At 32.6% G+C, this 12,413-nt stretch overlaps 2 protein-coding genes across 2 annotated transcripts in view; one reads left to right on the top strand and one right to left on the bottom strand.

The window, feature by feature from the left end:
- The window catches only part of LOC107362930 (acetylcholine receptor subunit alpha-L1), a 29,281-nt gene extending 21,562 nt beyond the window's left edge, over nt 1-7,719 (bottom strand). Inside the window, exons 1-5 of the mRNA XM_015930067.3 lie at nt 6,815-7,719; nt 5,278-5,322; nt 2,468-2,577; nt 1,514-1,694; nt 627-908 (exon numbers count right to left, since the gene is read on the bottom strand). Of these exons, the coding sequence (XP_015785553.2) occupies nt 627-908; nt 1,514-1,694; nt 2,468-2,577; nt 5,278-5,322; nt 6,815-7,090 (894 nt within the window). The 5' untranslated portion in view covers nt 7,091-7,719. The remainder of the gene's footprint in view (nt 1-626; nt 909-1,513; nt 1,695-2,467; nt 2,578-5,277; nt 5,323-6,814) is intronic.
- Nucleotides 7,720-7,794: 75 nt separating this feature from the next.
- Nucleotides 7,795-12,279, top strand: LOC107362928 (acetylcholine receptor subunit alpha-like 1). Its single transcript, XM_015930066.3, has 7 exons — nt 7,795-8,575; nt 8,720-8,874; nt 9,294-9,474; nt 10,309-10,593; nt 10,681-10,975; nt 11,261-11,793; nt 12,039-12,279. The coding sequence occupies exons 1-7, from the start codon at nt 8,357-8,359 to the stop codon at nt 12,213-12,215; spliced, it is 1,845 nt and encodes a 614-aa protein (XP_015785552.2). The 5' UTR covers nt 7,795-8,356; the 3' UTR covers nt 12,216-12,279.
- The last annotated feature ends 134 nt before the right edge of the window (nt 12,280-12,413 follow it).

The following is a 12,413-nucleotide window of genomic DNA, read 5'->3' as shown; positions in this document are numbered from 1 at the left end:
TGAAACTGAATCAAGTTGCTACATAAAGCAAGTGTTAATGTTGAATCTTGCCTGTCATTTAACGTCTTTTGCCTGTTGACCATTTAAAGTCGTTCAAGTTTATCTTTTCTTCATTCCCTGTCATTTAGATGGAAAGACAAAAAAATAGATTTTTCTTGTTGATGATGATGAAAAGGACGAGAATGATCGTTATCTTGATGTGTCTTTGCGAGAGAAAAGCATTAAATCTCATTTCTTTCGCTTATTAAACCTTACACTTTACTGTCCAGTTCAACATTTATCTTGAAGCTTTCACAAAACCTTATTATTAGCATCATTTGGGTTCATTTATGATCATCTACTTGAGACTGCTTTTTGCATCCCAAATGTACGATAAAATTGGATAGGAAACTTGATTAACATTGTAATGAGGAAAAAGTTAATCACTTTGACCTGTTGAAATGAGCCAAGAGAGAAACTTTGAATTTCCAACTTTTCTCTTTGCATGAGTTTTGTTCAATCTTTGCTTGTTCATTTTCCATAAGAACTTTTTTTGTTCGATTCAATTTTCTTCTTCTTCTCTTTCATTCGACAATGAAATTTGCAGAACTTTTCTCAATGTCAATTGTCACAGTTAATCAACTCACCTTTTCTCCTGAATCTGAGGGAAGATAAAATACCAATATGGATAGACATGATATGGCAATACATGGGATTATCAGGTTAACAGTGTAGAACAGAGTTTTCCTTCGAACTGTCATGCTAAAGAGAACACCAACAAATGGTTCATCACAGCATTGATAAGATTTTACTTCCTCCAAACCGGATACTGCCATCACATCCCATTCAACGTTGAGATAATATTCAGATAAATCAATTCCAACAGATGAATTGGATCCATTAATTGCATCAATTAAACGTAAATCAAGCTGATGAATCAAATTAAATGGACCATTCAAATAATCGACAAATTCCATTATCATTCGATTGAATGTGAAAAGAAGAAGGAAAAACAAGAAAAAAACTTTAACATGAAGAAACAGAAGGGAAGAGAAGGGAAGAGAAAGAATATGAAGGGTTTCCATGAAAGTCATGAAAATGGATAGCTTCAAATGAAAAACTAATCTCCAGTTGAAATGCTAGTTTCACATCAGACTATCTTAGATGCGCTTCTTCTAATTTCATGTCCATTAAAGAGATGAATTATTTGCAACAGAAAATTTTCCCTTTACTCAGATAAATAATCAGCATGCAATTTTCTCGAAAACCAGAACTCTACTGAAAGTCAGCAAAAGAGATAGCAATCAAGACTAAACTGGGAATCATTCTTTAGAAAAAATCTCAATAAGAAAAAATCGCTCTTCAAAATATCTGTTTTCAAGCGAAAGGGAAATGCCACAAGCAACTTTTTCTTTCGAGTTAAGAGCAGGAACTCGAGGACACCAACACTGAGTCCATTGTTGCTATTAGAAGAATGATAACTAACTTGAAAGTCAAAGTTATTGCATTACTTTTGTGGGAAACAAAAACTTACCGTGTACCCATCGTAAGTCCACGAACTAAAATACCATTTACAGCTTTGAGTATCAAAAGGAAAATATCTAATATCGATTGAGCAAGAACTTTTGAAAATAGCCGGCGGACTCCATAAGACGGTGCCGTTGTATCGAATCATTGCTTTGGTCATAATAGTTACGGCATAAGCACCATCAGCGCTAAAGACCACAGGAGAAAGGAAAGAAAAACGAAAAGTGAAAAGAAATGAATTGATTTGTTTGAAGTGAAATGCAAAGGAAGAAAGTCAATCAAGTAATAATGAAATAAATCGGAATGGGTAAACACTTTATCAGAATCTAATGTAATAGCAGTAAATGTGAAGTTATTTATTACACACTAAACTTGTACTAAATGCAGAGTGAGCAAACATAACGATTTAATGTCTACCAATCTATTACTTGAATGATAAATGGTTGTTGCTCGGCTAAATTGTATAATAATTCATTGCCGTGTCCAGTTTAATATGAGAACATTCAACATTAAATGGGTGCAAACTTGTGGTGAAACTTGCATGAAACGAATGATCAACTTGAATGTTGGTTTCATCAGCCATTTATAGTTTCAATTAATTATCTCATTGACTGGTTAAACTGTCTAAAGCTGTCATCAATCCAAGTCCAAGAGTATTACAAAAGGACAAGAAAAATTAACATCAACACTAGTCAAAGTAAATCAAAATTGTCATTAGTCTTTTTAACCAAAGAAAACAATGAAATGACAAAGAGTTTAATAATTGAACGAAACTCAATTTTTGAGAAACTTCAGATTCTTTTGATCGACAATAAAATGTTCAACTCGTTGGGAATAAAGTGCAATGCAAGTGGAATGAGCTCAATATTGGAAAAGGAAGTTATCATTGGCTCATATTTACTGGCTTGAAGCAATCGAGTTGATTGCAGGCAATGAAATAATGAAATGAAATATAACTAACTTATTGTACAAAACAAGATCAGGAAGCCAAATTTGTTCAGCTGGAACGTAAACCTCTGTAACTCCACCATACTCGGCTGGATCCCAACGTAATTTTGGGTCAAACCATTCCTGTTTAACCATATTGGGAGGTTCAATCAGTTTAGGACAAAAGATAGAGAAGAAGATGAAGAAAAGAAAAGAGAGAAAAGTGAATGAAATGTTGAATGGAAAAGGCAATAATAATATCATGATGAACATGGGAATGTTGAAGTAAAATTGATTAAGAGTTAATAATATTATCATTCTTATTGTTGGAGATGTAATAAAGAGGAAAGTGAAACCAAAATCAAATCAAATAGAAAAGGTTGACTTGATTGATGGAAGAGAATTAACTTGTTTTGCTTTTCTACAGAAAAACTCAGAACAACCTGTCATCATGCAGTTGAAGATGATCAAAGTTTCATCAATTTTCAAAGAAAACCAGAAAAGAAAAGTTCAACATCAGAAAACTTCGGTAAATGCAAATAAAACCAGAGATTGAAACAAACTTCTACAGCTTCTAAAACAAAATATCATCGATAACGAAATCGGTCATTCTTAGTTTAGTTTCGAAGAAGCAAAAGTAAAGTTTTGTTCTTTGCACAGTTCGATTGCATAGCTAATCATTTGCTAATAATGTTGATCGTCTTTACAATATGGTCAGCCAACTAGTCTAACGATCCTTTCTGAATGAGAATTGATTTGTGTTTATTCCGATAATCGCTCAACATGATAATCTGTAAATCGATAAATTGATTTTTGTACAAACTTGGACAAAATGGAATCATTTATAGCTAAACATTGAATCGTGCAAAATTGATAATAAACTGCAGACAATTTGCTAAGTCAGTTGATGCATTTCTAAACTGATGTGGATTTAAAGCAACAATCAACTGAATTGTCGACTCATTAGGAAAAGATTTATCCATCGAATCGATAGTTTCTGAATATCAGTTAATTGCAAATGCTAATCTCCTCAACCTTTTTCATTTCAACCCCCAATCAATCTTTATTCATCCATCAATACTTTTTGCTTCTTTAAATCCTCCTCAGCAACTTGCATCAAATTAACTTTTTATTAATCATTCATCTGATTGTTTCAATTAACCGTCTTAATCTTTTTCCTTGTTTCACTTTTATCCTGTCAGCTCACCTTCAATTTGCGCTCAGTTTAACAACAAGAATTGCACATTTGCATTTTAACTCAAACTTTTAAACATCTTCATTTTTCCCTTTTATAACTTGAATGTTGAACTGAAAACTGTTGTAATTGAATTGCAAAAGGAAAGGAAGGCTGAAAAAATTGAACATTTATCATTCCATTCAGTTTCATACTTGTATTGACTAAGCATTTCAATTCGTAGCCAAAGAGGTTCAACTTGCTTCCAACAACGAAATTAACCTTTCAAAGTGAAGCCAAATGAGCAGAGAAAATTTATGCAAAGTCCAACAATTAATACATTTAAACCATTATTAGGTAAAGTTAATTTATTCATTGCCTTCTTTCCCAGTGAACACAGTTTATGAAATTTTCAGTCAATTAATCAATCGAAAGCATTTGGATACATTTGAAAACCATTAACACCTTTTATTGCTGAACCAAGTTTAACGAAAAGAAAAGAAATGAATCTGATAAGAATTGGATTGAATAAATTGCTTTATTTTTTTGTTCAACCAAATGATTAATCAAGTTACACTGAATGTCTGCAGAAAATGAAAGCGACTCCAATTTATCAGATTCTCAGTAATCTGATAGTTTCAAGGGTCGCAAATGTAAGCTTCTTCGTAAATAACAGTTTAAATATCATATCTTGGAATGAAACGAAGTTTTGAAAAATTCGAATCCAATGCTTTTGTTCATTGAAAAATGTTGTATTAAACGAAAGTGATTCTTATGCAAACCTGCAACTAATAAATTTTACTTACTAAGAATAGACTTATAGACTTTTATTCTTGACTTAACCTTTTATTTCAACCGAGAAAATGTTGATCCTTCAGCTTAAGGTAAACCCTTAAGACTGGTCTAGGTTAATCTGTTATTTTTCAACTTCATTTTGAAAGATTAATTCGTGATAATTTCTTTTCAGACACAATTGAGTTTCTTTACATTGAACTTTCTGTCGTTGGAAAAACAAAAGACTGAGAAAATGTCAAATCTAAATTTGATTGCGTCTTTGATGGTAAAGTAAAAGACTGTGACATTAAAAAAGATTCAAAGCTTCAAAAGTTTAAAATAAAATCGACTCGATCGATGATAACTTGATATTTACATGATATTAACAGGTGTAGAAAGACATGAAAAATGAATTCCTCTTTTTATTCCAAAGGAATGGAAACAAGGACAATGAGATTGAAATTAGTCTTTTGAAGCAATTTTGAAATGCTCTTGAAGACAAATTTTGCAATTTTCCGAGTTTTTGAACGAAAAGCATTTCGAGTTAAAGATTTCATCTTCATCAATCTTTTCATTTCAAATTGAGATTTCAATTTGCTTTGTCTTAGCAAATTGTTGAATGAACTTGGAGAATCATTAAGGGAATGAAAATAAGTGCCGATGCAAGTTGAAGAGCCCTTGAAATGGTAAACTTGAATTGTTTCAATTTTACCTTTAATCCATTCTATTCAAGTTATTAATTTGAACGACAATCGCAAAAGCTTTGCCAATAAATGTTATTACATTGAGATTTAATTTGATCCTCGATTCTCGTAAAGAGTTTTTGACCAAACTTTTGGTTAACAGTGATTTTCATTTACGGAAAAGTGAAAGCTCTTTTTTTGAACAATATTTACCTGAAGTACCCACATGTTTGCTGTTAAGATTTGTTGCTTCAAATTCTGAATGAACCCAATCGAAAAGGGAATCCAAGAGAGAATCCAAAAGAGAGAAAATTTCAATGAAAGAGTCAATCCAAAGACATGAGATCAGGTAAACATCAAAATGGAAAGGCAATAGAAGAAGAAAAGAAAAGTAAACTTGAAAATATTGATCAATCAATGATGAAGGTAATGAATTTTCCCAGTAAACTCGAGCTGGAAAAAAGTAGAGATTTGTAAACAAAAGGAAATAAAAAACATTTAGCGGTTTGGTGAAAGTGAATCATGTGAAACAACCGAAAAACAGGAATAAACAGAAAAAGAGAAACAGAAAAGATTGAACGTCTCCTTTGGGTCATATTGTATATCATGTAGTTAAGAGATGAAAAGAAGAGCAAAAATGAGAAGAAAAAAGTTGTCGATAAATGCATCTGAAGGTTGATGAAAAATGTAGAGAAATTTCGATCCAAACGAAGTCAACAATGAAAAGTATTTACATTCATTAGAAGATATCAAAATGTTGGAATAGTCGAGACTCGACTTTACCTTGGATGTCACCTTTCATTGTTCGAGTTTTGCCAAGAAATTTGCTCAGAATAATGCAATTGTTTGGCCAGTTTTTTTGATTCTTTCGCGATTCTCCAACATTATTCAATATCATCTGAGATTCTTTTTGATTACTTTTTATCAATACTTGACTATATCAATATTTATCAGACAATCATTCCTTTCAACGAATTCCATGTTATCATATTATCAGATTTTTTTCTCTTCTCACTCCCAGCTTTTCATTTTTAGCCTCTTTTTTTGCTCAACATTTTTTGCTCTTCTTTTTGCTTCTCCGGAACTTTTGTTTCTCTCCTTTTCTGTTCTTCATTCCAATTGATTCACTTCTTTTATCTTCAATGATGGCAAATTGTCTCAACGACTCTTGTTGAATAATACATATAATCTTTCCGGTTTTTCTTTCTATTATTACTATTATTATTTTTCTTGTTATCATGATTTTGGTTTGTCTTCATCTTCTGTGCGGTTCAGTTTCTCGAGAGTTTCGGCTTTAAACGTTTAAATGGTTGGAAAACAATCAATTCAATGATTTTCTTTTCATGTTTTTGTCCTTCTTCGAAAATTTTTTCTTTTCAAAAGTCGAAATGTTTTCCACAATTGCAAGTTCAAAATTAGGATTCAACTGTTGCTCAGTTAAATTTATTCATCAGTTTTTCCCATTCATCGATGATAATCATTGTCTGTCTAAAGCTTTGCACTTGTAAACCTTCAAATGCAATAACAACTTTTTTCATTTTTTCGACTTTTCAAATTCTAATAGATTTACAGAACTCAAGTTTTATACAATTATTCATACACGTTTAAAGAGCTGAGTAATTCTAATTCGAACAAAGTTTCCGAATATTTCAAATAAAATTTGTGTTTCGAATTTTTCATATTGATTTAGAATCTTTAGGAACTTTGATTCTGTTCGTTTAAATTTCCACACTTTTCAGCTTCAACTTACCAGATCAATGATTTGTGTCAACTTGAGTCCAAGACTAACACGAACAGTTGCGTTTGGTTCTATTCGAGGTGTTATTATACGATTATAGCCACTCATAAGGTCATCATATAATCTCTTTGCATCCGGATTTCCTTGTATTTCAGGGAATGACAGTTGTGACAGGAGCAAATAGTAGAGTAAAAGTTTCCATCCAGAACATGGACTTGTCAGCTTGGACAGATCTTTAAACAAGCAAAGCTCGTTAAACTTGAAATGCAAAGTAGCCGGTGCTGACATTTCCACACAAATCAATTTCACCAAACACTAAGATGAGCACAAGTCAAGTTGGTTTCATGAGTAAAAGTGCGCAAAATATTGGAACATGAAAATTAAAAGGTAAAGTTGAACGAAACGAAATTTTCGAGACTTTTCAAGATCGATGTTTAACAATTTCATTAGAGTTCAATTAATGATTTACATTTGATGTATCAATAGATGGCGACAAAAAGTATTACCAATGACTGTAAATATGAAGAAAGAATAATGATGATGAGAAGAAAAAAAAGAAGAGGGAAAAAGAAAGGGAATCATGAAAGGGAAAGATGATGATGATCATGAAAAGGGAGAAACATGAATGATGAGGGAGATGGAAATGTTGAGGAAAGAAAGAAAAGGCAAAAGATGAGCAAAAAGGAAATCGATCGGCTTTAGTCAAGCATTATCAACCTCTATAAACACCAAGTCTCACACAGCACACACAGAGAGGCACACACACACACATGGTACACTTGCATGGTAAACACACTGAGAAGGGAAGGAAAAAAAGTTTTTGAAAGAAAAGCTGAAACTTCAATAGATTCTAGTAGGCAACATTTTTACTAGTGAACAGTTTACATGAAGCAATATATCCACGCATGTAACAAGCTTTACTCCCTGTTAGCATCCTCATCTTCCCTGTTATCTTCATCTTTTTTCTTCTTACTTTTCTTTCTTTCTCTCTCTTCGTCTTCTCTGCTCACTTCTCACACGCCTTCTTTCACTTTTCTTTCTCTCTGCTTCTTTTTTTCGCCTCAACTTCTTTCTTTGTTGTTCTATTGCCTTTTTCCCTTAATACAGAGGAAAAATATCTTCAATTTTTTTGCTCCAAAAAAACAATTTCTACCCTTTCGCCACTTTCGCCACTCTTTCTCCACTTTTGTCACATTCCTTTCAATTTTGTGCCCAAATTTTGCAAACCTTATTATCTCTATCAACAACAACACACATGATTATCATGATTATCATGTTTATCAACCCATTATCTTTCAAGTGAAAAATGATGAATTAACGAGCAATAAGTAGAGAATCCAAGTTGGTTTGAGTTCAATTTTTTTTTCGTTTTCCTGGTTTCTTCAGTTTCGCAAGCTGTTGTGATGAAATTGTTTTGAAAATGTCGAGTTCAACTAATGATCAATTGGTCAATGCTCAACAAAATCGAATTGATATTTTCTCGGGTTTACTTCAGTTTTGGCTTTGAAAGTTCTACTTCCATGTGATTAATGGTTCAACGTTTTACCCTTCATCATGCTGAAACCTACGTGCCAACTGGTTAGCCTGTCTTTTAATTTGTGCCGTTTTATGGTTTGGTTTTACTTGCCCTTCAAGGTTAATTCAAATCCAGATGAACAACGACTTTTTGAAGATTTAATGAACAATTATAATGCACTCTACCGTCCGGTTGGTAATTTTTCAGATAAATTACTAGTTAAAATGGGTCTCGTTTTATCACAGATAATTGATATTGTAAGTTGAAATTTTTCATCAATTGTTTATTTTATCTACCTGTTATAAACTCCCTGTTTTATCACTCCCTGTACATTCCCTATCAATCAAATATTTTGATTCGTTTCGTCAAAATTTTATTATTGCATATTCGCTGTTGCACAGAATTTGAAAAATCAAATAATGTCAAGTAACGTTTGGGTTCATCAAGAATGGTATGATATGAATCTTCGTTGGGACCCTGAAGAGTATAGAGGTGTTAAAAAATTGCACTTACCTGCTGAACAAATTTGGCTTCCTGATATTGTTTTATACAACAAGTAAGTTTAAACTCTTTTCTTGAATTAACACGTTCATAAGCTTTGAACAAGTTCGGAGTTCAAATTTTTTTTCGTTTTCTTTATCGAATTATTTATTAAACAAATGAATAGTCATAGTCGATTAGTTCAAATCAATGAGTTGGATCAGAATTGAAATTGCCACAAAAGACAAAACTTCAAGTTTCGTTGCTTTAAATGAAGTTCGTGAGTTACGTAGAGTTAGGCAAATGATCCTCTCAATTGCAACCTAGAGACCTTAAGCTCAAGTCAACCTTGTCTACTATGTTGGCCAACCTTGTCCGTTCCTTTGAATCTCTTTTCATTTCCATTTACTTTCCATTGAATCATTCAATTATTATCTTACAACTATTAATAGACTCATTATCATTATTATTTTTATTACTCTTATTACCTTGCAGTGCAGATGGTGATTATGTTATAACTAAATTAACTAAAGCTCTTGTAACTAGTGATGGTAAAGTTAGTTGGAAGCCTCCAGCAATTTTTAAAAGCTCATGTACAATTGATGTTGAATATTTTCCCTTTGATGAGCAAACTTGTCAAATGAAATTTGGTATTTGGACCTATGACGGTCTACTGGTGAGTAAAATATTCAATAATAACTAAAAAAAGAGTTTTACATTTCTATTTTTATCAACATGCAAAACTATTTCTCCAGTTTCCATTTGCATGGACACCAAAAAGATAAAAAATTGCAAGCTCAATTTTCAGCAAAAAAACCATATTCTGATCCTAGTCTGAGAAATTCGAGACGAGTTTCTCCAATTTCTGGTTTAATGAATGAATATCGAAAATAACAAAAATTCAGAAAATTACTCATCTTACACATTCATGAGAATATTTTTTGTTTAAAAAAGTTCAAAAAATTCTCGAAAAGTTATTTTCTCATTTACATGTTTTTGAATCGCACGATTAAAAGGTACAAATCATAGTAAGAAAATATTTAACACTGGTGTTCCAGTTTAGCATAAAAAAGTGTTTCATTAGCTGTTATTCATGCAGATTGAGGTGAAATAAAAGGCCATTTTCATTGAGTTAATTTGAGTTAATCTCATCTGACTAGATTATGTTAAATTCAAGATGACATTGATGAATATCTTGCCATAATTTATCACCATTTATTCACATTATTCACACATTCGACTAAGCATTTTTTTCTTCACTCCATGTAAACCCATCAAGTTGCTGCATATGGAATGAAAAAACGGCCATTTCTTTTCGTCTAAATGATTTTGACGTTTCCGTTTTGTTTCACTTGTACAGATAATTATTTCTGATGCAAACCCTTTAGCTTTTTTTTGCATCAAATCATTACAAAAGCATTACCTTCAAGTTCAATATTTAAAGAAAGTAAATCAATAAAAAAAACTTCTGTTTATTTTCACTTCTCAACCTTGGACCAATCAACACCAGATTGATTTTAAACACATTAACCAAAAAGATGGTTCATCCGAGATTCCAATTGGAATGGATTTGTCTAGATTCTATCTCTCTGTTGAATGGGACATTATGGATGTTCCTGCTAGTCGTAATGAAATTTACTATTCATGCTGTTCCAATCCTTACATTGATATTCGTTTCAATATCACTCTTCGCCGAAAAACCCTTTTCTATACTGTTAACCTAATTATACCTGTTATCGCCATCTCTGGACTTTGCGTATTTGTTTTTTATCTTCCCTCAGATTCAGGAGAAAAGGTTTGTTCCTTGAAATGGTTTTCAATTGCAAGGTGAAAAGTGAGGAAAGGAATAAAATTAATTCTCATCTCTTTGTCATCAATTCAGATATCACTGAGCATTTCCATTCTTCTCTCCCTGGTCGTCTTTTTCCTTCTTTTATCTGAAATTCTACCTCCAACATCCCTTGGGATTCCACTTCTTGGACGTTACCTTTTGTTCACTTTAAGCTTGGTAACACTTTCCGTTTGTCTTACCATTCTGGTGCTCAATATAAACTTCCGGTCACCATCAACCCACCGAATGGCCCCTTGGGTAAAAAAGGTTTTCCTTAATTTGCTGCCCAAAATTTTGAAAATGAAGAGGCCCAAGAAGAAGGAAAAGGAAAGTTCAACTTTAAATGGTAACTTTTTCCATTCTTTACACAATTTCATGGCAATCATTCCTAAAGCCAAATCAAATGACTCAAGAATATTATATTTACGTTGAACATGAATGATTATTATTTACTTTTTTTGGTTCCCTTTTCAAATTGTCTATATTATTTACTGTTCCAAGTTTTACTCTAAATAACTAATCTTTATTCACTTTCATTTTCTTTTCATGTTTATTTACTTATTCTTTTTCTTCTTCATTTCTTTTTTTCCATTTCTTTTCATCTTCTTTTTCCATCTTTTCGTCTCAATAGATCATTCAAATTTGTATGCAACAAGCAACTGCATCAATAGACCTGAAGACTGTTTCCCATCACCACTTTCAGAGACGAGCAACAATACAGTTGATAATAATCATGATATAAACAAGGAACCAATAAATCAACCGTATGAACCTCATTATAGAGTTCAACATTCACTTGCGGTAACATCATTGGTACCCTTGCCTCCACCATCCTTGATGGCCAGTCATCATACTCTTTCCCAACAAACTTGTCATCCCTTGTCCCTTCCCAGTCAACCCGATTTGGCTTCACCTTTTCTTGTCTCTCCTTCGCCTCTTGTTGATCCACCGTCAACTTTACCTGCTTACACTGAGGCAGTAAATGGTAATGAAAACAGTGACTATTTTAATACACAGTTAGACTTATTGAATAACGATTGTACCAATGAAGCGGTAGAGCCAATGTTGACTCACCGAGCTAAGGCACGTTCATCTTTCCATCAAGCACTCATCAGCATACAATTTGTCGCTCAACACATGGACAACTTGGACAGTTATTATGAGGTAAAAATTGCTCAAGTTTATCGATCGAAAATGCTGGCCATTTTAGATCAATCAAACTGCATTTCCAAGAGTTCGCTTGGCAAAGTAAAATCTTTTGCTCAAAAAGTGACGAAACTTGATATCTTGAAATTAAATCTAAAATTCAGTTTCAAGTTTTCTATTTCAAATCGCACTTCGGTCAAGAAAAGCCGACTAAACTTGGAATTTGAATGAAGCTAAAATTTTTCTCTCTTTTCTTTACTCAGGTTGAAGAAGATTGGAAGTTCGTTGCAATGGTTCTAGATCGTTTATTGTTGTGGATTTTTGCTATATCTTGTATTGTTGGTACTGTTGGTATAATCGCTCAAGCTCCAAGTCTTTATGATAGACGAAGACCAATTGATGTACTGTACAGTAAAATTGCTCAAAGAATGCGCTATTAAAGTTTTGTTAAAGAAAAGAAAAAAATAAATAAAAAAGCTGAAAAGCTGTAAATATTGAAAATTTCATTCTCCTTTTCATTCCATTATTGAACTTGAGTTAGCATAGTTTCGTGGATTGATCATCACCATGATCAAGGCTGCAACTCAAGTAGAGGGAGTTAGTTGGTTCAACATGAGATTTATAACAGGATGTAACAT

The sequence above is a fragment of the Tetranychus urticae genome, chromosome 3 (genome assembly GCF_039701765.1).
Source record: "Tetranychus urticae isolate SD_2017Ah chromosome 3, NJAU_TeUrti_SD_1.0, whole genome shotgun sequence".
Classification (NCBI taxonomy): domain Eukaryota; kingdom Metazoa; phylum Arthropoda; class Arachnida; order Trombidiformes; family Tetranychidae; genus Tetranychus; species Tetranychus urticae.
The sequence above is the reverse complement of the archived record's forward strand: the minus strand, read 5'-3'. Positions and strand labels throughout refer to the sequence as shown.

Coding starts and splice junctions, on each gene's coding strand:
- LOC107362928 (XM_015930066.3), top strand. CDS start 8,357: ATGCTGAAACCTACGTGCCAACTGGTTAGCCTGTCTTTTAATTTGTGC. Junction 10,594..10,680: donor CCTCAGATTCAGGAGAAAAG/GTTTGTTCCTTG, acceptor TCATCAATTCAG/ATATCACTGAGCATTTCCAT. Junction 10,976..11,260: donor GGAAAGTTCAACTTTAAATG/GTAACTTTTTCC, acceptor TCGTCTCAATAG/ATCATTCAAATTTGTATGCA.